Source organism: Danio rerio, chromosome 19, assembly GCF_049306965.1.
Source record: "Danio rerio strain Tuebingen ecotype United States chromosome 19, GRCz12tu, whole genome shotgun sequence".
Taxonomy (NCBI): Eukaryota; Metazoa; Chordata; class Actinopteri; order Cypriniformes; family Danionidae; genus Danio; species Danio rerio.
The window spans coordinates 26,047,657-26,074,486 of NC_133194.1; the positions used below are offsets into that span (position 1 = coordinate 26,047,657).

The 26,830-nt window shown below is 34.8% G+C and overlaps 1 protein-coding gene and 1 long non-coding RNA gene across 4 annotated transcripts; one reads left to right on the forward strand and one right to left on the reverse strand.

Annotated features, from left to right (window-relative positions):
- Nucleotides 1-10,175: 10,175 nt before the first annotated feature.
- Nucleotides 10,176-17,019, forward strand: LOC137488440 (uncharacterized). 2 transcript variants are annotated; one of them, XR_011007472.2, is made up of 6 exons: nt 10,176-12,600; nt 14,420-14,569; nt 14,964-15,023; nt 15,127-15,268; nt 15,947-16,061; nt 16,725-17,019. It is a non-coding gene; the product is annotated as an uncharacterized lncRNA (long non-coding RNA). The 2 variants fall into 2 exon arrangements; XR_012395061.1 differs by having other exon boundaries at nt 11,421-12,422; nt 14,517-14,569.
- Nucleotides 17,020-21,934: 4,915 nt separating this feature from the next.
- LOC110438150 (serine/threonine-protein kinase pim-2-like) lies at nt 21,935-25,947 on the reverse strand. Of its 2 annotated transcripts, none has more exons than XM_073931681.1 (8): nt 24,680-25,947; nt 23,992-24,255; nt 23,581-23,675; nt 23,446-23,496; nt 22,990-23,365; nt 22,694-22,870; nt 22,388-22,475; nt 21,935-22,236 (listed from the first exon to the last, which is right to left on the reverse strand). In XM_073931681.1, the coding sequence occupies exons 1-8, from the start codon at nt 24,870-24,872 to the stop codon at nt 22,218-22,220; spliced, it is 1,263 nt and encodes a 420-aa protein (XP_073787782.1). In that variant the 5' UTR covers nt 24,873-25,947; the 3' UTR covers nt 21,935-22,217. The 2 variants fall into 2 exon arrangements, with proteins under 2 accessions (XP_073787782.1, XP_073787783.1); XM_073931682.1 differs by having other exon boundaries at nt 23,581-23,763; nt 23,932-24,255; nt 24,680-24,930.
- Between the last annotated feature and the right edge of the window lie 883 nt (nt 25,948-26,830).

Consider the following 26,830-nt stretch of genomic DNA (forward strand, 5'->3'; position numbering starts at 1 on the left):
TTTATATATATATATATATATATATATATATATATATATATATATATATATATATATATATATATATATATATATATATATATATATAGTGAAATATTTTGTATTATGAAGTAATGTTTCTATTTGATAGAAAATCCCTCGTGTTATATGGTGATACAGATTGAATGGGGGTAACTTTAGCATTAATATGAATAAAAACTGTGCTTGATGAACTCGGTCGTCACCCTTCGGTTCAGAAATCCGTGTTAAGTTGAATTTTCTCTGCTTTTTATTAAAAATAAGTTACAATACCGCTATACTTGTTTGTCAGTACTAATTCAATTACCGATAACAATATACAGCTGTGTTATTTGAAGGCGAGCTTCGAGGGAGAGCGTGAATGAAGCATGTGCACGCTATTTTAAAAGTAACTTGATATGAGCCGATTTCATCGTGTTTTTCGTGTTGCTTTTAGCTCCAACCTTGAACAAGCGCTCAGTTTTAGCTTGGTTCGAGTGTGTTTTATCAGTGATTGAGCTAAACTCTGCAAAGTAGTGGACATTACTGCCCGCTGTTGAGACATTCCGGCTAATCTGCATAAAATCGCAAGGTAGCAGTGCTCGTGCCCGCACGTGCAAACTCGTGCCCGAGTCTGTGCACGCGCGGGAGGCCAGTCACGGTGAATATTATTGAAACCTTTAAAAAGCCAAACATATTTTAACAATCCATAGATGAAAGATCAGGTGTTATTTATAAAGGACACAAAAATGCAGGCTAATTGTATTGTGAAATATTAAACCTTTAAGCATATATATATATATATATATATATATATATATATATATATATATATATATATATATATATATATATATATATATATATATAGTGCTAAATAAGTTTAAAATAAATATTTTAATGTATATTTTATTTTTCCTCAAACAGCCTGAAAACTGAACTGCATCATAAAACTTGTGCTTGGTATGTATCAATGTTTTAAAATCCAAACAAACTGTATTGTGGTCAGTAAAATTAAATGAATATTATAAAATACTTCAAGATTGTATTTATCATTACAGAAAAGTGTCATGGGACCCATTTTAAGTTCCCAACTTTGGTCTGCAGGACACAAGTAGCTTTGAAGAACAAGGATCCCAGCTTAAAGAAAATGTGTCACATCCGTAATTGTTTGACATCAGCTTCAAGCACACCTGGTAAAGTATTGTATTTTATAACATGCATATTTCAGACTTGTTGGTTGTTGTGCACTGAAATAATATATTTATCACAAAAATATTCTAATACTTATTGCTGCTGTTTTAATACAGTGAGGATATTAAGGTCGTTGCTCAATAAAAAGTCCTGCAGAGAAGAAATATGTATTGAAAGGTGTAAATTTGCCTACAGGATACCTTGTTGCAATGTCTTCAAAACAAATGTAAAAATGAAAGGATTTCAGTGGTGAGCTCATAATGATGGGATCAAAAGGAAGTGAACTGGACTCTGAGGGACTTAACACAAGGCAAGTTCATTTTAATACATTTTATGTCAAGAATAATTGTGTGATTTAAATTCATATTTAGACATTCTACAAATGCTTTCTTCTTACCTCAGATTGTGATGGACCTAGAATGCGACACTGTTTACGAATAAGTCAAGAACCAAATGAAACGCACTATTTTCCAGAGTACAGATTATGGAGGGGTCTGCAAAACTAATAGAGCAGTTTCTTCTTCTTGGAGTGCCACAGCTTGTGAGTAACCAAACACTGTTACATTGTGTGCCAAATAGATATGAAAAATCTGTGTATATGACATTTTAAAGCTCATTTGGTAAAGCAATGCATTAGCAATGCCAAATGTGTTCCAGGTCTCACATATTAATAAATGTATAGATTAAACACAATCTAAGCCCCTTTGGATAAAAGTATCTGCCAAATATGATCTATGTTATTTGATATACAGTTATTTTGTTTTGTTCTTATTCTAATTCTAATTGTAATGTTTTATTTAATGTACATACTGAATTGAGGTCACTCAGAAATGTAAATTTCATTAAATTCTGTAACAAATGAAATGCAGATTAAATAGAAAGTATATTACAGCTGTCTACACTGTATTTCTGTGTTTTTGATGACTTTAAAGTACTGTATTGCGGTATAAGTATAAGTATAGTGTATTGCTGAAAATGTGTCACTTGGAAACTTACACAAAGTAAACAAAATGTTTTAATTTAGGATGCTGCATATAAGGACTTAGTGAAGAACACAGAAACATCTTTAAAAGAAATGGCCCAAAAGAAGGGAAGGAAAGAATGAAGTGCTCTATGCTAGTCTCATTGGACCAGCAGAGGAAACCACAGAAGGAAACAACTACACTACACAAAATCCTGAATCCCCCCCCCCCCCCACACACACACACACATACACACACACACACACACACACACACACACACACACACACACACACACACACACACACTTTAATTGTATTAATTATAACTGTAGTTCTATTTGACTTATGTTCATTGGTTAAAAGTACTCAAAATTGAAATATTAGCTGCGTCCCAAATGGCACACTATACACTATGCACTCATGCACTATGTACTTATGCACTTACACACTCAACAGGAAAGTATATGTATGTAGTGTTGTCCCAAATGGCACACTAATGTTTTTTTACTAAGCGGAAATTCAAACCGTTTCCCTGATGACGTTTGACGGTTGCCAAATCATTGAAATAAATGACCAAACTATCAAATAAAACCTGCCGTGAGTATTGCCGCATTCACCATCGGGAGGCGCTATAATCACTCTCGTAGGAGAATTTTGCTTTCACCATCCAAAATAAATAAAGTTATTCAACATGTGCGTCCGATAGCTCCGCCCCTTCCGCTACGTAAGCAAACCTGCGGTCGTTGAGTGCGTGAAGTGTCCATCATTCCACACTTCATTTTAGCGGCTGAATAAGTGCATCATCCGGGTAATTGAAGTGCTCTTATTATTTTTAGTGTTTTCATTGTGAACGCACTACTTACACTATTTATACTACAAAATGGCGTAGAATAGTGCATAAGTATGCGATTTGGGACGCAGCTATTGTTTTACAGAAATCCAAAGGTCCTAACAGCTCTCCTGATTCCGTCAAGGCTTGAAGTGTCAGCATTACGATGGCCAACGCTCGCTCACTATCCTTCTGCTCCCTCATTTATCAGAGGCACCACAGTAGAATGAATTAGCAATTACTCTTCACTTTCCAGCCGCAACCCAGCACTGGGAAACACCCATACACTCTCTCATACACCTGCACACATTCACTTACTGTGGCCAATTCACCAATACCGTACGCATGCCTTTGGACTGTGGGGGCAACTGGAGCACCCAGAGGAAACCCACACAAACACTGGGAGAACTTGCAAACTTCACACAGAAACACCAACTGACCCAGTCAGGACTTGAACCAGTGACCTTCTTGCTGTGATGTGACAGTTCTAACCAGTGAGCCACTGTGCCACCCGTGGACAAAACTATTTACGTTATAAGAGAGGCCGGCAAACATGGACATGCTACAGGTTGTGGAATAGCTGTTCTCAATGTTTTGTCTAATCATTTTGCTAAGTTTTGTGTGCGATTAAGCTCTTTGTTTAATAACTTTTATTGAAAATTATGTATAAAAATGGATGTTGCCATGACCAATACATACAAGTACCGTCAACTTGTTGAAATTGTAGTGTTATTCAATAGATGTTTGTGTATTGTTTCTATCTGCATTGTAATATATTTTTCAACATTTTAGAGATGTTTGAAAGTTAAGTTTTGTATGTATTCAATCAGTAAACAAGCTTACAAATGTTTATTAATAAGTGAAATCATTAGAATTAGATTGTTGAATGCCATTAAGCTGTTAATTATGTTTACTAATTAAATAGTAAAAATGTAAAATGTTTAGAGGTAGATCTTATACAAAGTACGCAGAGGTGCAATTTTAAACATTATTTAAAACTTTATTTTTTTAAGCAAATTGAATAAATTTAAACAATTTGAATTTTCTGCATTGGTTTTATTTTTTATTCAATAATAAATAACATTAATTCAATAATAACTAAAGAACCCTCAAATGGTTCTAAATAGAACCATGTTACTTGAATTCAAAGAACCATTTGGGGTTCTATTTAATGAACCCTTAAAATGGTTCTATTTATAACCTTTCTGGGGTTCCATATATGAAGCGCTTGAAAGAACCATTTTTTTTGGTTCTATATAGAACGGTTTATTTTAAGAGTGAAAGAACCATTTGGGGTTCTATTTAATGAACCCTTAAAATGGTTCTATTTAGAACCTTTTTGGGGTTCCATATATGAAGCGCTTGATAGAACCATTTTTGGTTCTATATAGAACCGTTTCTTTTAAGAGTGCAGAAGGACATCACTGCAAACAGGAAAAGCACCACAATTATAATAAAATAACAAAGTAATCTTCTATACTGCCCGGTCTTTTGCCACATGTTCTCATCCACATTATACTTGATATCTTCTGAGGCCCGGCATGGTAACTGTGGCCCTTTGGCCTATTATGTTTTTCCTACGTCGACATCCCCAGCCCTGTCAACATTGAAAATTTCATGTGGTACTTGATTGGCCTCTAACTTCATGACTCTCTGAAAGTAATTAGACACAGTGTATGCAAATGCTGTACTGTATATGTACTGTATGTATGTACTAATGAACTCCAGGTTTAAAGAGTAGTTTACTGCAAAACACACTGTGTAAAGTACAGTAATGACTGTATTGCATAATCTTACATGGACGTATTGGTGACAGAGTTCTTTGATGCGCTCACTGTTCCTTTCAAAAACCTCAAGAGTCCTCTATTAGAACATATGATCATGTGATTGGAAAAACCAAAACAAGACATGAGTGTGCTTTCTAGATGGGAATCAGCTGTCATATATATATATATATTTATTTATTTATTTATTTATATAACCGCAATATGCTGTTTCTCATTGGCAATTGAATAAAATACAGGGAATAAACTTGTGTTTCAATTCACAATTAGAACAGCTGTTCACTTTGACTTTATCCTATATAATTTCTGTTTAGAACATGGTGTTATCTGTTCTGACATACTGTGTTAAAGCATTTGTAAATTTGACTGTAAAATTACATTGTTTTGTTCTTGGTTGTGCTTGTGTGTAAAAGAAGTTAAAGCATTTTAAATTTGTGTTAACTGGATGCATTTTGTGTCAAAACAACAAGAAATGTGTTAATTGTATAGCCCACAAAGACGGATGTTGTGCTAACTGTGTTAAGAGTTTAGGAAACTTGTTAAATGTATTGATAAAAGTGTCATAGCAATTGTAAAAAACTGTAAGACTCTCTACATTTTCATTTTGTTGGGTTTAGTAAATGCATGCATTTTCTTTATTTTACTGCAAAAATTTAATACAAAAATAAAGAAAAAAAATGCTTAAAAAATTTACAGTTGATGTAAAAAAATACATACAGACACAGAGTTGCTGCAGTACAGACTTTATTTGCAAAAGAAGAAAAAAAAAGCATTGCAATTACAACAAAAAACTAAATAAATTTCTATTCTGCCTGGTCTTCTGCATTTGCCCGACTTTTTCTCTGGCCCAGCATGGTAACAATGGCTTTTTGGCCTATTATGTTTCTCCTACGGCGACGCCTTTTCGCCAAGTTAAAGCCAGCCTCGTCAACATAGATAATTTACAGTAATGTGGTATTTGATTGACCTCCAACTTCATGACTCTCTAAAAGTAATTAGACACAGTGTAAATGCTTTACTGTACTGTATAACTAATGTATGTACTAATGAACTCTAGGTTTATAGAGTAGTTTACTGCAAAACACACTGTGCATAGTAAAGTAATCACTGTATTGCATAACCTTACCTGGACATATTGGTGATGGAGTTTTGTAATGTGCTCACTGTTCCTTTTAAAAACCTCATGAGTTCTTTTTTAGAACATACAGTATGATCATGTGATTTGAAAAAATTCAACACATGAGTGTACTTTCTAGATGGGAATCATGTTCATATGGGAGATATACACACACACACACACACACACACACACACACACACACACACACACACACACACACACACACACACATATGTATGTATAAAGGGAATATATATATGTTTCAATTGACAATATGAACAGTTGTTCACTTTGGCTTTAGCCAATAATAGGTTCTGTTTAGATCATGGTGTTATCTGTTCTGACATACTGTGTGAAAGCATTGGTAAATTGGACTGTAAAATTACATTGTTTTGGTCTTTGTTGAGTTTGTGTGTAAAAGAAGTTCAAGCATTTTAAATTGGCGTTAACTGGATGCATTTTGTGTCAAAGCAACAAGAAATATGTTAACTGTATAGCCCACGAAGACGGATGTTGTGCTAACCGTGTTAAGAGTTTAGAAAACTTGTTAAATGTATTGAAAAAAGTGTCATAGCCAGTGTAAAAAACTGTAAAAGTAAATTGAGCTAATTTGTTATTTGGAAAGTGTTTATCAAACTGGTTGCCCTCCACATTAATCGGTACCCAAGAAGTAGCTCTCAGTTTCATAAAGGTTGGTGACCCCTGGTCTTGTGTCTGTCCTCTAGTGGCCTCTGACTGATACTGTCTGAATTTTTATTCAATCTTATAGATGTGGAAATGTCAGACCAGTAGATCTTGACTTTTTAGGAACTTTTTTTTTTTTGGTGCCCGAGAGGAAAATGACCCCTAAGAAGAAGAAAAAATACAGTCTGTACAGTATAAACATTATTACATCTATATCCTCTTAAAGAGATATGTTCAAGCCTCTTATTGTGTGTGTGTGTGTGTGTGTGTGTGTGTGTGCGTGTGTGTGTGTGTGTGCGTCTGTGTGTGTGTGTGTGCGTGTGTGTGTGTGTGTGTGTGTGTGTGTGTGTGTGTGTGAGAGAGAGAGAGAGGGAGAGTGTCTGCACAGTCCTCTTCCCACTTTTACTACATTGTGCTTTAATTTCTAAATTTGTTCACAATTTCCCAAAACCTTGCTCAGTTACAGTCACATCAGTTTATGTGTGTGTGAGAGTGTGTATGTGTTAAGTTGTTCTGATGTTTAAGTGTTCAACTGATGTGTTTAAGTGTTTCATTCACTGCTGCCTGCTTTTTCAGCATCTTGGCTGATTTGATGTATTTTTTATGAAAACAGGACTGGTGCGACAAAGTATATTTTATTCATGTTTTTATTTACAAATGATTTCGTTGTTGGGGCTGTGCCTTCTTCTCAGGATCTTCTGTGCCTTTTCAGGGATCTTTTCTTGAGGCTTGAGGCATGTTCTTCTGTTGTTGTGTCCTCTTTTAAGCTCTCCTGTTGAATCTGTAACTTTTTTAGCGTCAGGAACTGTGGTGCTCAGTAGTGCAAATAATCTTTCCCATCCATTTGCACTACATTCCTTATTTCTTATTTCTTGACCTGAAACATACAGACACACACCAAATCAAGGTTATTGATTCAGATTCGTCACAATAAACAAAAAAACATAAAATGTACAATAAAAAAAACATTTTCAAATGAAAGGAGAATCTATTTTCCAAATCATTAGAAGCTGATCTACAGTTCAGTACCTTAAACCATTAATATATATATATATATATATATATATATATATATATATATATATATATATATATATATATATATATATATATATTTTTTTTTATTTATTTATTTTTTTTTTTTTTTTTTGGATAGACAAAAAATATTTTATTGCTAATACTACAAGGCATTGTATAATAATGGATATCAATCCAAATAAATTCAAATGTATTTATCCAATAAATAAGTAAACATACTGTGCTATGTAGAATAAAAAATCTATTGAGCTAGGTACTGAGAAAATATAGCTATTATTTAATGTAAACTGGATTTAAATTGTGTGTAATCTGCCTTTTTAAGCATGTGTTACAACTAACCCTCTGTCTGTAACAACTTGCCCCGCAGGTGGGGTAAATAACATTTTTACTCCTGGCACTTTTGGCAACACTGCACAGAAACCATAGGTTCGGCGATCCTACTTTCAGTGCTCATTTGTAGGAGAGGCTTGTGTTTTGTTGGTATAAAAACAAATGGTTTGTCTAAGCCCAATACTTTGTTTATTATTTGACCAAAACCAAAAAGTGTTACTTTGTGCCCCACTCTGCCCTACTGTCATCCATCTAATTACAATGTTATAACAATGTAAATACAATGTTGTTACATAATAATTATAATGTAATGACATAATAATGACATCCAAACTACAAGTTTGTAATTACATATGTACTGTGTATATTTATGTATAAATACACAAATACTGTACATGAAATACACAAATAAACATTAATGAATGCAATAGCAATGTACTGTTATAGTCAGAATTATTAGCCCCCCTGATTATTTTTGCCCAATTTTTTTGTAACAAAGAGAGACGATTTTTCTCAACGCATTTTTAAACATAATAGTTTTAATAACTTATCTATCTCTAATAACTGATTTATTTTTATCTTTGCTATGATAACAGTAAATAATATTTGACTAGATATTTTTCAAGACACTTCTATACAGTTTAAAGGGACATTTAAAGGCTTAACTAGGTTATTTAGGATTACTAGGCAGGTTAGGGTAATTAGGCAAGTTATTGTAAAACAACGGTTTGTTCTGTAGACTATCAGGAAAAAATATAGCTTAAAGGGGCTAATAATTTTGTCTTTAAAATGGTGTTTAAAAAATTAAGAACTGCTTTTATTCTAGCTGAAATAAAGACTTTCTCCAGAACACTAATCAGACATACTGTGAAAATTTCCCTGCTCCATTAAACATAATTTGGAAAAAGAAAAATAATAATAAAATAAAATTATATATATATTTTTAAAATTTATATATATATATATATATATATATATATATATATATATATATATATATATATATATATATATATATATATATATATAAATGGTAAAATTGGGGTAATAATTCTGACTTAAACTGAAAGTAAGTAATGACATAGTAAATTAGTTTGTAACAACATGTGTACTGTACTGTGTATATTTACCTGTACAACTATAAATAACCAAATACTGCAAGAAAGAAACATTTAGAAATATTATCTTGGATGTATCTACAAATGCTAATAATTCTAACATGCTAATGACATGCCAATCATGCTAGCAACATGCTAATCATGCTAATGACATGCAAATTTATACTGGACACATGCTAATGACATGCCAATCATCCTATAGCAACATGCTATTTACACGCTAATCATAGCTAGTGATACAACAGGTATATTGTTGAAAAGGTTTGGGGATTTATTAGTAGTTTAGAATTGATTGACAGCTATACCTTAGTCCCGCCCCTGAGACTGCCGCAACTTGTAGTTTCGCTCTAGTGCTACAGAGGACTCGTGAGAGGGCTTGTGAAAGGCATTTGAGTCGCCAGATGTATCACAGCCAAGCTTATGAGTAAACTACACACATGCATACTTAAATTAACCCATTAAATACCTTTGACTGAACTCCTGGATTATGTACATTCTTACCGATGCCCCGTAAAGATCCCAATAAAGTCTGAACTAGCGAATAGAGTTCAAACCCTATCAAACATAATGTTAGTTAATATTTGAAGTAGATCATAAAAATTGATCAAAGTTGTCCTAAGACAAGAATGGATGTTGTTTTGGTTTTATATCATCTTTGATAAAAGGTTTTGAACTACCCTCAAATCTTGACTACTTTATACTAGCTGGTATATCATAATTTGGGTAATTGGATGCGTTTTAAATGTCCTAAATCAAGTAAAATCAAACAATTGTACGATGCCAAAGTCAAATTTAAGCATATAAATATATTTTCTCAACAACAAAATTGTGGCTAGTGAAAATGGCAAGTGGCTAGTAACGTTAGAAAACTATTTGCCACAGTGGCCGGTGAAGTGATGGGGATTTACCACAAACCACAAGCATGGTTTGTAAACAAAGGAAATCAGGAACAGAACCAGCGAAAACACAAAGAAATAACTTGACTGGCGACATCGAGTGGGCAACTTATAAAATGGCAAAGCTTTCCCCCATTCAGTGCTGTGGACTAGAGATGTGCGGATGGCGGTTACAGCTGTGGAATTCGCGGATAAACCGCGGATCGGGCGGATGACGTGACGAAAAATAAAATTTTAATTAAATTCGGGCGGGTGGTGGGCAGTTGTACTTTTTTTGTACACATAGCTGGTGCACCAACGAAAAAGCCTAGGACTGACTTCACAGAATGAGAGGAGGAATCGGATACACTAATTCTGGATGAAGTACAGAAGTATTCCTCTACAAACTTCCATATAGACGGATCAGCAGAGGAAAATCTACTTTCCTTTTAGGAGAAACAAGGCCAGTCATTCCCACGACTACAGCTCCTTGCCAAGAGAATTCTATGCATTCCAGCAACAAGTGCTGTGAGCGAGCGCTCCTTCAGTGCAGCAGGGCGCATTGAGGCCAGGCGCTCTCGTCTGAATGTTGAAATGATGTGTCAAAATGCGTTTTGTATTAGGCTACAATAATAATTAAAAAAATTGTACAGTACAGTGCGTTTAATTTAGGCTATTTATTTATTTTTGTCCCTGTGCGCCAATTGGAGACGGAGTTCACTGCTGATATTCTGAGAGCTTTATAGGGGTGCTTCTCGTTTCTTATTTGTGTATCCTCGTTTCCTTTCCTTGCTTTCTTTCCTCGTCTTTCCACCCCTATAGGATGCGAGGGAAGGACGCAAGGAAAAGACTCAAGGACCGAGGAATTGAAACAAGTGAAACGACACGTCCTCGTATTGTTTAGCGTCACTTCAAAGCGTCAATTAATGCTGGATTTGACTTGCACGTTTGGATTAACTGCATGTCATTAAAGTCATTCTCTATTTTCTAATAATCAATAAAGAAACATTCGTTTAATAATAAAAAGGAATAAGCCATCCAAATAAAGAGCTCAGTCAGCAGATGGCGGGCGGGTGCGGTTTTAAAATTTGGTCAAAAATGTTAGTGCGGATGGATGGCGGACGGATGATGAGTTTTGTGATGCTGTTGCGGATGAAATAATGGCCCATCCGCGCATCTCTACTGTGGACTGTCTCTGGCGAGGAGGTCATCCCTATGTAAAAAAAAATAGAGCAACAAAACAATGATCTGGCCTGAATTCACTCCGTTAGCATTATAACAAGTTGAAAAATCTCGTTTTCGTCTGGATGTCATTTGCGAACCGTTTCTCATAACGTTAACTTAGCCTACACTGTAAACGATTTCTGTTGTTTTCACAGTATTATACTGCATTTCTCAACAGTTTTTTACTGTATAAGCTGTGCACAGTGTGTTACTGTATATATTGTTGTTTTCACAGTAAAATAATGTATTTTCAACTTTTCTATACTGTGAACATGGTTAACAGTATGCTACTGTAGATTTTACAAGGAATTTTGGGAAAAAATCAGTTACTGTGCATCTAAATACAGTACTGCAAATGACCAAGAACAACTCCACACACACTATATATTATGATTATTAGGTTTATTTATTTTTGACTAATATTTTGTGAAGTAATAACCTATCCAGTTTCTTCAGACTGTTCAGTGCATTAAACTGTCCCCTGGTTTTCAATTTTTGGGTGTTTAGAACCATCGAAGACAGGGGCATGTCTCAATAATGTCTAGGCCGATTAAAGCATGAGGTTTGCCGGATACATGAGTAATGAAGCGCCGTCAACCCCTGGAGGTCAGAATCTCCCCTATCGGCAAAGCACACTTAAAAGTCATGATATCTATAAACAAACCACAGATTTGAGTTTGGAAGAACTACATTCTCGCATGAAAAACTGTTAAAACTTTATTTCGTGACATATTAAACGCAATATTTATGACTTCTGGCTTTTCTCATCCGCCATTACTATTTTGTTGGTGTAAAATTAATTCTGGGAGAAAAAAATATTAATTCTCAAAACACTTCAAACGAACCTTATTCTTATTGTTAAAGTCAGATATATGTAATATTTTCGCTGCTAAAGTGAAAAAAAAACAATATTACTATTTAATCAATATCACGTTTGCACTGGTTCGGTTCAGCATTCAAACGACAGCAAATCAGATTGAACCGTTTGCTCGGGAATTATTTTATCACACGTGTTTACAAGCACATTCAGCAATATGTGCATAAATGTGTGTGGCCGAGCAGTATAACGAAATAGTAATTATTCATTGTTGTGTCTTACAATAATATACAAAAAGGAATCGGTTTTAGGCGGATTCGACTCTTTACTGTTCAAAGGAGCCGATTCAGTGAACCGAGCCGACTCGATTCGACCTTCACCAGGCAAGCAACGGCTCTCCTAATTTGAAATCCACCTGTCGCCTTTTCTTCCAGTGAATTCATCCTCGGTAAGTGTTTTAAAGTCAAATTCTGTCCGTTAAAGGTTTGTTTTGTGTATATTTCTGTGTAGTGTGTGTGTGATTTAAAATAATTTACCAAGTTACTTTAGTTGTAAGTTAGGTTCTTGTCACGTTATTCGACGCCAGACCGTGATTGTAGTGTTTGCGAGGTATTAAATAACGTACAGTGATTTTATCTCAGTGGTTCCCAACCTTTTTCTTTGGGCCCCCCCCTATAAACATATACAAACACTGGAGCCCCCCCCACCATATAAATACACACGCACGCACGCACACACATATGTACTGTGTGTATATATATATATATATATATATATATATATATATATATATATATATATATATATATATATATGTATGTATATATATATGTGTGTGTGTGTGTGTGTGTGTGTTTGTGTAATATTAATATATAGTAATATGTATAGAAAATATTAATTAATCAGTTTTAACTTGTCTTGGCCTTCAATAAAACCAAAATTTAGGTAGGCTTTGTCATACTGTCTAATCTTTTTCTTCGCCTCTGAAGAATCACTGCATTTACGTTTGTCTGCCATTTTTGTTTTGATTTTGCCTTTACGACACGTTGACAAGCAGATTGCCCGAGTGAGCAAAATTTAAATAATTATTTAAAGTTATTTATTTTAATTATTTTCACTATTATGTTGGAATTTTAAGCATGTGTTTAGATTATTTTTTATTTTTTGGGCTGCTCGATTTTGGGAAAAATCATAATCACGATTATTTTGGTCATAATTGTAATCACGATTATTCAAAACTATTGTCACTTAAAGTCAAAATTATTAGTGCTCCTGAGATTTTTTTTTTTTTTTTATAAATATTTCCCAAATTATGTTTAACAGAGCAAGGAATTTTAACAGTATTTCCTACAATATTTTTTCTTCTATTTGTTTTATTTTAGCTAGAATAAAGACAGGTTTAAATAATTTGAAACCAATTTAAGGTCAATATTATTAGCCCCCTTAAGCAATATTTATTTTTGATTGTCTGCAGAATAAACTACTGTCATACAAAGACTTGCCTAATTACTCTAATTAGGCCTTTGAACTGCACTTTAATCTGAATGCTTGTATTTTGAAAAATATCTAGTAAAATATTATGTGCTGTCATTATAGCAAAGACAAAAAGAAATCAGTAATTAGAAATGAGATATCAAAACTATTATGTTCAGAAATAAGTTAATAAAATATTCTTTCCATGAAACAGAAATTGGGCAGGAAAAGGTTTGCTTATATTCAAGAGGGCTAATAATTCTGACTTCAACTGTATACATACGTTATTTTCCACCCTGCAAAGGAAAGAGAAATAAATACAATAGAATAAAATAAAAATATGAAACAAACTGTGCTTTAAGCATCTTCACTGTAAGAAAAACACTTTAGCTTCAGCATTCCTTCAGTCAAGAGCAGCGAGGGTTTTCTCGTTATGTTTGTTTAATAATGATAAAAACAGGCGGCAGAAGGATTATAGCGCGCTGTATCTTTAATGGTTTCTCTTTCACGTCTTTTGATCCTCAACTCGTTTGTTTATTACACAAATGAGGGTTAATGTAAATAATCACTAAACACCGCGTTTTGACACCTATTTGACCATTAAAGCGTTCACGTTAAGATGACTTTAGATGTCTGCGCTCCTCTGCTCGTCTCAGTGTGTGAATGAGAGTGAATGCTGACCGGCCACATGCTTCTGACTGCGTGATCGTGCTGCACACACACATAAGCTCTTTCGCGCTTTTAAGAGCAACACGTGTACAACTGTGGCGAAATATGATGCAATAATCATTTATTTCGATTAATGCTTTTTTATAATCGTTTGAAACCGAAATCTAAATCGGATTTTCGATTAATTGCAAAGCCCTTTATAATAGTGGACCATTTTTATGCCTTTTTCTACCTCAATACTTATCCTCTCCCGCGCCCCCCCTGTGAACTCTGGCGCCCCCCTTAGGGGGGCGCGGACCCCAGGTTGGGAACCACTGGTTTATCTTGAGTGAGTTTTTGACCATAGTAACGTTACCTGAAAAAAACATAACTTTTATGTTAACTGCATTTTCTATTTCAGCACAACACTGAGATAGTCAAGTCACCATGAAAAGGTAAACGTTTAACGTTAAGGTAAGCTCTGGTCTTCACTTGGTCATTATGAATAAGTTATCATTATGGTTAAATTTGTTAACTGTAAGTTAACTTAGTTATTTAAACTAAACTCACAATGAAACAAGTCTAAACTGTTTTATTAAATTGAGCTGATAATTAAATTCAGTTCATGTCTTTTAAGCTAATGTTAATATTAACATAATTCATATTAATTGTCTATTTCTCACTGGTTAATGAGCTTATTGTATAGTGTATCATTAATTGTACATTTTATTTTTGGTGTTCAGGTGTAGGGAATGATTTGTATACAAATTTATTTGAACCCCATACAGATTGGTATGGTTGTACCATAGATTTAGATTATTAAATGTTAAGTCTCATTTTACTCTTATTATATTTATCTTTTTTGCAGCTACATCAATGCATGTTGAAAAACTGATGCTACCAATCTCTCCTCACTTGATTATTCAAGGTAATGTTGATGTCTTCCTCATTTTGATTAGATTTTGAAATGTCAAGTTGTTCACAGATTTGTTGTGAGGAGTTTCATGTAAAACCTCTTTTTCTTCTTCCAGTAGCGACGCACTGGTTTGAGCCTCGGCTGGGTCAGTTGGCGTTTCTGTGTGGAGTTTGCATGTTCTCTCTGCGTTTGCGTGGGTTTCCTCAGTTGCTCCAGTTTCCCCCACAGTCCAAAGACATGCGTTGCAGGTGAATTGGGTAAGCTAAACTGTCCGTAGTGTATGAGTGTGAATGAGTGTGTTTGGATGTTTTACAGAGATAGGTTGGTGCTGGAAGGTTATCCGCTGCATAAAACAAATTCTTTTTAAGTTGGCGGTTCATTCTGCTGTGGTGACCCCAGATTAATAAAGGGACTAAGCCGAAAAGAAAATGAATTAATTAATAAAACAACCATGGGCTAGGCTATTTGGCTATCAAATGCTGAGTAAATATTAGACACAGATTTTTTACTATAACTGTAGTCTTTGTGTTTATTAGCAATTTTACTGGGTGTGTTTGTTTTTTTCAAACAGCCTGGAAACTGTAAGCTTGGTTCAATATTGGTTATTTTATGTCATAAGTTGAAGGGACAGTTCACCCAAAAATGAAATTAATAGCATCTTTGGGATCCTCCACTTGTTTCAAAATAGTTAGATTTTTTTTGTTCCATTGAACACAAACTCATATATTTTTTAAAAGAAATTTGGTTTAAATACGGATGTCAATAGTTACAGGTTTCTAACATTCTTCAAAATATCTGCTTTAGTGTTTAACAGAAATTCAAACTAGTGTAAAACACATGGAGTAATGGTGGCAGAATTGTAAACTATCCTTTTAAATATTTTATTCTGAGACTTATTTATATGTGTCTTGTCTTTTGCCATATTGTCTTTCTAGCTCAGATTGTGATGGACCTGGAATGTGACACCAGTTACTCTTAAGTCAAGAACCGAATAAAGCACAGATGTGGAGGGATCTGCAACTAAACTAACTGGAGGAAAGGAACCTTTAGGTAAAAACACCTGCTTTATTTAGATCTGAAGTATTTTATTTGGCATAGAGTATTATTTTTTTATTCTTATTCTAATTTTATTTTATGTTATATACTGAATATAAGTCATTTAAATTTCACAACAAATGATTGAATATAAAATATCATCTAGATGTCTTATATTTCATTGTCTTAAACAGGGGTGCTCAACCCTGTTTCTGGAGATCGACCTTTCTGCAGAGTTTAGCTCCAACCCTGATCAAACGCAACTAAACCAACTAAATAGTATCTGAAGGAGCACTTGGTAAATAAAGAGAGGTGTGTTTGATCAAGGTTGCAGGTGAGCTCTGCGGAAAGGTAGATCTCCAGGAACAGGGTTGAGCACCCCTGATCTAAATGCTCAAAAATGCTGTTTCAGAGGCGAGGTTGGATGTAGTTCAGAAATAGATTCATTAGGATCAATGCTTAAAGTAAACGTTTTCTTCTCTCTGTAGACCAAACATGCTTAGTTTCCCTCACATTTAAAAAAAATATTTATTTTGGTTACTTTTACATCTATATATGGGTAAGCAAGTATTTAATAAATAAAATTGTTGTAATTGACTTGACTTAACCAAATGACTGTTACCCTAGCTGCTGGAAAAAAAAAACCTGTAAAATAACAGATTTTTAATTTTTTTACAGTGTGGGTGAACATACTACCTTGATGTCCAACAAAGGCTGCACAAGAGCTCATTTGATATTACATATTCTGTCCTGTCTACATCTTTGATGAAGTGCTTCGACATCAGTGAGTAATAAATCTTCATATTATCATGCATACAGGGTTTCTGTAATCCTTCTTTAATGTTAGTTTGTAATCAGCAGTGACTATTTTCAAAAATTAGGTATTTAAATTATTCTTAACGTTTTACTGATGCTGTGCACAGTAACGTCATGATGATTTAATTTGAGGAAATGTCACTGAAGAGGTGTTAGTAAAAAAAAAAAAATTGAACAAAATGACTCTATAAAAGATTTATTTGTCTCACTGACATGCCATCACTGCATATTGAAATACAGTAATACAAATTGACCGCAAAATATTGCCACAAACATTTCATGAAGTAGACTGCTTGACTACTCTTCAGTTCTCTGCTCAACTTTAACACATTTTGTCTTGTCGCTGCACCTCTCGGCAGATTTTGCCAAAAATGAATGCTTAGTGATTACTTTGTTTTATGCGAACCAAATGTCAGTAACTCATCATTAGCATTATTTTAAAAAATCACCCACGGCTTTCATGTTCTCCAACGTAATCTTGTCTGTAAGTTAGAAGTGGATTTTCACCTGTTAAAAGCTTAAAAGTACTTGATTAACGTTAGTCACATTAACTTAGATTATTTAATTTATTTATTTATGTTAAACATGTAGCCTCGTAAGGTCAGAATGAACTGTGTTCCATTGAACCAATTGAACCAATGTTATGATTTCGACCAGATGCGTCGGGTAGCCTATATGTTAAAGAGTCAACTTTATTTCGACAATAAATCAATGTTTTATTCTCGATGTAATAACCTTCCGATGTACTGAACAAATAAAGAACATTGATTTAATGTCAAAATTTGATTGACGACTGATACTGACACTTATTACCAATAATCGACATTGATTCAATGTCAGCTTGCTATCTGGGTAACAATGCTAATGACATGCTAATTTAACTGGAAACATGCTAATGACATGTTAATTCATACTGAAATCATGCTAATAACATACCAATCATAATAGAATTATGCTAATAACATGCTAATCCATGCTAGAATCATGCTAATTAAATGCTAATCCATACTAGAATCATCCTAATAGCATGCTAATCCATATTAGAACCATATTAATAACATGCTAATTCACACTGGAATTATGCCAACAACATGCTAATCCTTGCTAGAATCATGCCAATAACATGCTAATCCATCCCAGATTCATGACAACATGCTAATTCATGCTAGAATCATGCTAAAACATGCTAATTTACACTAGAATCATCATGCTAACATGCTAATCCATGCAAGAATCAAGCTAATAACATGCTAATCCATACTAGAATCATGATAATAGCATGCTAATCCATGCTAGAATCATGTTTAAAACATGCTAATTTACACTGAAATCATTCTAACAACATGATAATCCTCACTAAAATCATGCTAATAACATGCTAATCCATCCTAGATTCATGATACCATGCTAATTCATGCTAGAATCATGCTAATTTACACTAGAATCATGCTAACCTGCCAATCCATGCAAGAATCATGCTAATAACATGCTAATCTATTCTAGAATCATGATAATAGCATGCTAATCCATGCTAGAATCTTGTTAAAAACATGCTAATTTGAACTAGAATCATGCTAATAGCATGCTAATCTATGCTTGAATCATGCTAATAACATACTAATTCGTTCTAGAACCATGCTAACAACCAGTGTTGTGCAAGTCACTTCCAAACTGTAATTCATTATGGATTACTTGTTACTGTTATTTAAAAGTCATTGCTTACCTTGCAAAAATACTGTCCCAGAACTGTAATATGTTACATGACTCTTATATTACTTTTTAGTTACTTCCAGTAGAAAGCGATTTGATGTAGCAGAATGACTGTGACCAATGCAAGCTACTAACAGTATAATTGGCAACGTGAAGGCTCAAGACAATGCAAGAAAGGATGACAGTCAGAATCACCAATGATCTAAGTCTGTTAAAAGTATGAGTGAGGTAAAGTGATTATCTGGCAATATCTTTGAATAGCTTGACTATATTCATATTAGACACAACAGGCCAATATATGCCATGACACAATGCAGTTTTTTTATATCCAGATACATCAGAATAATGTAGCTACTAGCTAACAATGTTTATATATTAAACTATACTTCACTACTCCTGTCTCATCTGCCTCGGAGCTAACTTAAACTGTCTGCATCACTGCTCTCTTCACTGCAAATGTCCAATCTGCATCATTCTAATGGTCACTAAAACCCAACTCACTTTCATCTGCTTGAAGAGGCAGTTCTGTCCTTTCCTTCTTTCACTTATTATAACGTGGTGATGCTCGCTAATACACTATTTCCTGTATTCATATCTATTCAAAAGTAGTATTGCCATTAAAACTAGATTTTATCCATAATGCAAATGTCATTAACACATGACTAATCAACATTACATTACTAGCCTTCATGTTGTTATTGTTGCAACTTAAAAGTTTACAACTGACCTTGCTAGCTAGCTAACCCATTGCAATATTGCTTGTCCCACTATTGTACAGTGTAGCCATTTGGAAATACATACATTTGATCGATGTACAAAAAAACTAATTAGATTTTTTTTTTTTTTAAATGAGTTTTGAATATGTCATCATAACTTATTGGATGTGATGTTTCGTATTTTTTTGTGGATGAGTTGATCCTTTGTCTTTATTAACGTTTACATTTGTATTCAGCAACTACTCACAAGAAATCACGCCACAGAAAAATACTGCAAGTCATATGACTTAACCAAAGCACATCATTGGCCACACTAAGGTCTTCTCTTTCCAACTAAAACAATTCAATGTTGGTCTTAAAGAAACAGTGACAGGGGAATGAACACAAATATCATGTTGCCATATGGCAACACCATACGGTAGAGGGTTAAGTATGTAAAAAGCCTAGTAGCTGTCTGATGATTGTATGCTTGAGATATTGAGATATCGTTCAGAATTGTACACACACACAGCTGGTTTCTGCCAAGTGTGCCGCAAGCCTGCGTTTGAGTGAAGGTCTCGGCTATTAGATCGCCCTCTGGGGTCTGGCTGCAGTACAAGTTATAAAGCCCGCCTCCTCCGTGTAAATGACTTGAGCCCAAATAAAAAAAATTATTACATTTGCAATAAAATGTCCCGAAAGATGGTTCTGCTCGATTAAGGCACTGGTTATTATGCTGAAATAGGTGCAGATCTTCATTTTTGTAAACAGTTTGTTTTTAGCAGTAATTTAATGCTGGGCGTGTCATCGTGATTGACAGCTGTGATTGACAGTTTCTCAGAGCAGACCGTCTTAGCTTCGACAGGAGACTGAAGTGGTATTATTTGGTTTCTGTGTTATTTTACCATGACAAAGTGAGTTTAGTAGTAAAATACAGTTTCTGACATGCAGGATCTGGTGGAACACTGTTTATTCGCTAAGCTCAGGGCTTTTTTCAGGCTGTATTAGTTTGCTGATACACGCCTAACCACCCAGATAGCAAAATACACTCTGGCCAGTTCCGGCTAGACTCTCGCCTGCCGGAGACTTACCCCTCAGACTGACTACCTCTGCTGGACCTACTCCGGATGCCTATGGACTCACTGCCCGATTCCAGCCCGAGTCAATCGACCCAGATGTGGCGGCCATTACAACATTAAAATGAATGTAAATTCCTCGTTGCCAAATATAATGAAGGCATCGAATAAACCAAATGAAAACGGAGGCAACAAAATTAAATAAACAATTCAAGCGAAAATAGATAAACAATATACTAGTGATGTTGCAGCAGATGGACATTGTATTAATACTGCAAAGTTTTTTGCACAAATTGACAAATTGCAGGGTTGGGATGTGTAAATATCCTGTTGATATTTAGTAATCTTGCTGTATCTTCTAAACGCACGATTGTTCCCGCCTGGTAAATCGTTATGGTGTGTAGGCTATATTTTGGGTTCTGTTGATGGCTATAATTAAAAATAAAAATCTTTCTAAAAATGTACTTGTTGTTTACGTATGTGTTATTGTTCATATTTTACAAGTGTTATTTCTACCCCTATGAAGATGACAAATATCAACAACAAATACAATATACCAATAAGAGAATATATTATTAGTGCTGATATTCAGGCTTGAGTGTATAAAAGATCATTTAGTTCTGCAGTACAGCATGTATTGCTTTAATTAAACTATAACAGCTTAAATCACAGCGTTTTTAAACCGTATATTATTCTGTGTTTTTAAGTGTAAGTGCTTCTATTTACATCAGCGAGCCTTTGTTATATTGCAGACACTGGCAGTCAAGTGAGAAGTTCGGGGGGCGTGGTTGATTTGACATAAAGCATTTGGTTGGAAGCTCGATTCCACTCATTTTCACGGCTCCTCCTCTGGCTCCATCAGACAGTCCTTCTGCGCATGTCCAGGCTCCAATTTCCAATTTCTGCTAATGAAACTGCAAACTATCTTCAGTAAACTTTATTTTAGTTGAATCCTGTTGGTCCCGCGACAGTCTTACATCTGTTAATTGTGTCTTGGGTTTTAAAACTCGAAAAGGTCAACTCTGGGTCATTCTCAGCGCTGGGTAAATCTAGCTTTTTCTTTCACACTGCTTATAATTTACTAGGTAATTCAGAGTTAAGAACAGTGTGGAAAAAATCCTCATTTAAAAAAAATTCAAGTAATAAAACTGAGTGTTGAGGGAAAACCGATCAAAGGTTAAAGGTCATTTAGGCCTTATGCGGTTTCAACACTTGTTCTGGAATGAACCAATTTTCTTTGCTTTTCCAGCAGAATGGCTAGTGTCTGTCCTCTAGTGGCCCCTGACTGATACTGTCTGAATTTACGTTTTTATTCAGTCTTATAGATGTGAAAACGACAGACCAGTAGATCTTGACTTTATAGGAAGTGCACAGTCCTCTTCCCACTTTTTCTACATTGTGCTGTAATTACTACAATTTCCCAAAACTTTGCTCAGTTACAGTCACATCAGTTTATAAGTGTTTAAAAGTGTGTATGTGTTTAGCTGTCCTGGTGTTTGTGTTCAACTGATGTGTTTAAGTGTTTCATTTACTGCTGTCTGCTTTTTCAGCATCTTGGCTGATTTGATGTATTTTTGATGAAAACAGGACTGGTGCGACAAAGTATATTTTATTCATGTTTTTATTTACAAATGTTTTCTTTTGTTGGGGCTGTGCCCTTTTCTCCGGATCTTCTGTGTCTTTTCCAGGATCTTTTCTTGGGGCTTGATCTTTTTTTCTGGATCCTCTGTTGTTGCTGTGACCTTTTTTTAGGATTCTTTGTTGCTGCTGTGTCCTTTTTTAAGCTCTCCTGTTGAATCTGTAACGATTTAGCGTCAGGAACTGTGGTGCTCAGTAGTGCAAATAATCTTTCCCATCCATTTGCACTACATTCCTTATTCCTTATTTCTTGACCTGAAACATACAGACACACACCAAATCAAGGTTATTGATTCAGATTCATCACAATAAACAAAAACCATAAAATGTACAATAAAAAAAACATTTTCAAATGAAAGGAGAATCTATTTTCCAAATCAATAGAAGCTGATCTACAGTTCAGTACCTTAAACCATTGATGGAGAATAATTTCTTCCAGAGACATCCGCTGGCTTGGGCTTCCTGCAGGAGAGCTTGAATCAAATCACAGCATTCTGTGCAGAACGATGGTGGGAAGAAGTGACAGAAACACATTATCAACTTCAACTTTACATCTGCTGTCATTTTATTCATCTATAAGATCTGACTCTACTCTCCTTTAGAATCAGAACATTGTCACCATTATCCAATATCCAACTCTTAGTTTTAATCCATCATTTTGTGTGATTTAAACTACAACTGCTCGTCTATGATGTGATGAATGACATCTTACCTTCTGACAATCCAGGCTCAGTCCAGTTTCCATCATCGATCCTCTGCGTGTCCGTGACTTCAGGAAATCGTTGACACAGCAGCAGGAATAACAGAACTCCTAAAGACCATACAGTGGATGGTTCTGCATGGTATTCATCGTCCAGGTAGTACTCTGGTGGAAAGTACTCCTTTGTGCCTGAAGAAACAAGATTTGGTCTCAGCATGAAACACTAAAGCATGTTTTCTCTGTAACATGAAAATACATGATTGGTCAAATTGACAGTCCAGACTACAGGTGTTAAGTTTAATACATACCACAGAAACTGTCATAGCCAGATTCCTGGAGAAGAGCTCCACAGCCAAAGTCAATTAGCTTGACCTCCAGTGTGTCCGTGTTGACCAGCAGGTTCTCCAGCTTTATGTCTCGGTGAAATACCCCACGTCTGCAGCACATGAGACCGGCCGTTGTTGCCTGCTCCATGATCTTTTGAGCCTGGCGTTCAGTGATGGAGCCGAGAGACATTATGAAGTCGAACAGATCTACACAGGGTGAAGGTCGTTCCAGGATCATGATGTAACAATCCTGCTGGTCCTGCCAGTCCAGAAGCTCAATGATCTCTGGAACCTTGCCGCCTCTATGAGCCAGTATCAACAGGCCGATCTCTAAAGGAAGGGGCTCAGGATGACCAGCCTAGAAGAAAGATTAGTTAGGCGGTGTTGCTTTCCCAAATATACTGTTGTCAGTGCCTTTACACGTTTAAGTCTACTTACGATGTTGATGTATTTCATGTTCGATGGCTTTCTGGCAATTTTTACTGCCACCTGTTCAACAAAACAACACTTCTGTTATTATCACATCAAGTGCACTAAAAAGTGAACATAATATATGTTAAAGGGATTGTTCACCTCAAGGCCATCCTCCAAGCGCTTGCCTTCATAGACGCTGCCAAATCCTCCCTCTCCAATCTCCTTGCCGAGTTCATACTGGTCCAGAATGTCACCTGTTAAAAGATGAATAATTGCAGCTGATGTGAAATGTCAAGCACTGACAGACACGTGTGTAATGTTTGAGGTGGAATAGACATATGACTATATTCAATAATTCAATACATCGTGAAAAATGGTGGTTCACAAATGGTGAACCTGCACAATACTGATATGGTGGACACTTCAAAATACAGTAAACAGTGATTGAAACTTTTAGAGTGCTTTTCAAAATATATTTATATTTATAGAACTTAATGTAATGTACTCTACTTCATACTGAAGAGGATCATGAGAGAAAGCCACACATTCTCAAATGACCACTAGATTTACCTTCAGAACTCTTCTTGTGGATCTGAACAGTAGTCTGGTCCTCCTGATTAGAGCTGCTGCTGGACTTCTGGACTTTACAGGAGAGCAGCTTTTCAGGACTGTCAGTCCTTCTCCTCTTTCTCTCATTTTCCTCTGCAACATCAGTGGACTGAAGGCTGGTGATGGATATTGGAGGTGTATGAGGATGGAAATCGTTCACATGAGAGCTGTGACAACTTCGTTTTCTCTTTTGGCCACCGAGAAAAGTCATCCACTGGTTGTCATCTGTATTTAGAGATGTAAGACATGCATTAGTGATAATGATAATGGCTTATAAAATTGATTTGTATTTTGATGTAAAGTGTAAAGACACACTTCATCTTAGAGATCAGAAACAGTCATGAATTGGGTTTCTTATAGTGAATGCTCATAATTTGCCTTCAACAAATCTGAATCATACACATTTTATGCCCATTATTGAGCATTATGTACAATACAGTTTGTTGTAAAGATTTCTCTTTTAGTTGATAAATTATGAGAAACTTTGATTACCAAACAATTAGTTCTACTTAGATTTGTGTTAGAAACTTAAAACAAGTTAAAAAGTTATTTTTTTTTATTGTATGTGTTCGGTTTTTAGTTACTTTACTGTACAGAGATCTAGTGAACACAAAGCATGGTCATATTGACAAACAGTGACTGGATTTACCCTCAGCATAAAGGGAGAGCGGCTTTTCAAAACTCTCCCACCTCCTCTTCTTTCTCACTTGTATCTCAATCTCCTCACCAACACTAACGGGTGAATGGTTCTCAGCCACATTGGCGCTGGATGTTGGAGGTGTACGAGTATGGAAATCATACACTTGAGTGTCTTGAGAACAACGCTTTCTTTTCAATGCCATAATAACAGAATTCACTGGGAACACTACTATTACCAACTGCAATGAGAAGACGCAATGAGGAGATTCTGAACTCTCTTCTACTTTTAATGCTGCGTTCTTCTGTTTCTATGACAGCGCATTCCAGAACACTTGTTTACATTCAAAATCCCAACACCATATTGGACAAGCTATCTAAACTAGATAAATTATAGACAGACAGGCAGATACAAGCTATAATCTTTAATCTTTCACTTCTCAATAATAAGGAACAGTATTTTCACCACAAATATCTACATAAATACAAGAAATAAACTTGTAAATACAACACCAACTGATTCTGAAAAATTATTGTCCAGGAACTAAATAAAACACTGTCATTTTAAGATTAGATAATCTCATATAGTTTTGCTTTAATTGAAGAAAATTATATTAAATGTTGTAATTGCTAACAGAACAAACTCAAAATAACATTATTAGGCCTACATTTAGTCATGTGACGTATGTATGAAGTAAAACATAAAACTAAGACTAACATTATTATCCAGTAACAAAATTAAACAAAGTAATTTTAAGCTTGTTTATATAGATTTTAGCTGAAAATAAGTTAGATTTATATTTATATATGAGCAATTCCAGTGTTATGGATGTGACATTTGCAGTAAAAACTCAAAACATAAATTCACATAAAAAATATTTGTTTAACACTGTATTAAACTGTTTATATTTTCCAGAACAACTGACCACAGAGTTATGGGATCAGAAAAATATCGTTCTATAAACATGTTTTGTACTTTAAATGAAAATACTTTGCAGAAAGTCTGTGAATTAAACCGCACAACCCAAAAGAAGTAATGATCATCAAAACGATAAGAGTTGGCTCTCTATAAAACAAAAATGATTGATTTTATTTTATGTAATATTTTTTGCCTTCATGAGGAAAAAGTGTCGTTATGGATGTGACCGATGTGGAATTGCCACTTGTGTCTTTGGTAATCAAATATAATTGTTTGAAAAAGCTGACAGAGACATTTTTGAGCATTTTTAAAGTTCTGTAAAATACTTGCTTAAAAAAAAAAACAAAAAAAAAAAAAAACTGGTTCTGTATTTTGGTGAAAACTTATTTTTTTCATGGCAAGGTTGACATTTGCATGGAATTGCTAATATATGTTATATGTATAAGCGTTAAGACTATATTTAGTGTCATCTTTGTTGGAAAGAAGAATTTATATCAATCCTGTAACGTGTATATGTGAATTATGTATAGCTAGCACTATTTTCTGTAATTGTTGGAAACACTCACATCTTATTACAGTAACTCAATGTTTTTCCTGCAAAGACAAGTATGAGGGAGGTGACCACCTCTATCAAATTTTGTACAACCTCCACCTTTTGACAAAAATCAGGCAGGCGATCACTACTGACAGACCCTAAGTAATGCTCAAGTGCTGGTCATGCATTTAATTACAATTAATGTTAACAGTTTTAAATAAGATCATGGTTTGATAAAATTCCAACACAAATACAAAATGTGTTTATTTCAAGTAGCAAACATTTCATCATGACTACTAAATGAATAATGCCTGAATAGTGTCATGTGCTTTAAAACTTTTAATCAAGCATTGTCTGCTGTAGTCACCAAGCAGTGTTTAAAATAGTTTGTTTGCATTTATGTCTTTAAAATGTTTTGTGTATGAAATATTTGACCTCTCAGATGAGTGTCACTTTTACCTCAGGGCAGGCCCGTGCAGAGACTTTCGTCTTTTCCTCTCCGTCTTTCAAGCTGGATGGCTTGATAACCTCCTCAACCCCTGTTGTAAGTAGAAGGTGGGAGAGCTGTGTGAGAGCTCAAATTTATTAAAATAAAATACTATATATAATAAAATATTTTGAAAATACTAGAAAATGCTAATTAAGGGAGCATGAAATGTCTTCACAAACCTTCTATCAATAGGCCTATTGGATCAATCCCTTCACCATTA

Bases quoted from the DNA above. Each gene is read 5' to 3' on its own strand.
- LOC110438150 (XM_073931681.1), bottom strand. From the start codon at position 24,872: ATGGCATTGAAAAGAAAGCGTTGTTCTCAAGACACTCAAGTGTATGAT. The intron at 22,871-22,989 runs GTATGTATTAAA...TTGTTTCTTCAG, and splicing joins TGGCTATGACAGTTTCTGTG to GCACAAAGGAGTACTTTCCA. The intron at 22,476-22,693 runs GTAAGATGTCAT...CGTTCTGCACAG, and splicing joins TGAGCCTGGATTGTCAGAAG to AATGCTGTGATTTGATTCAA.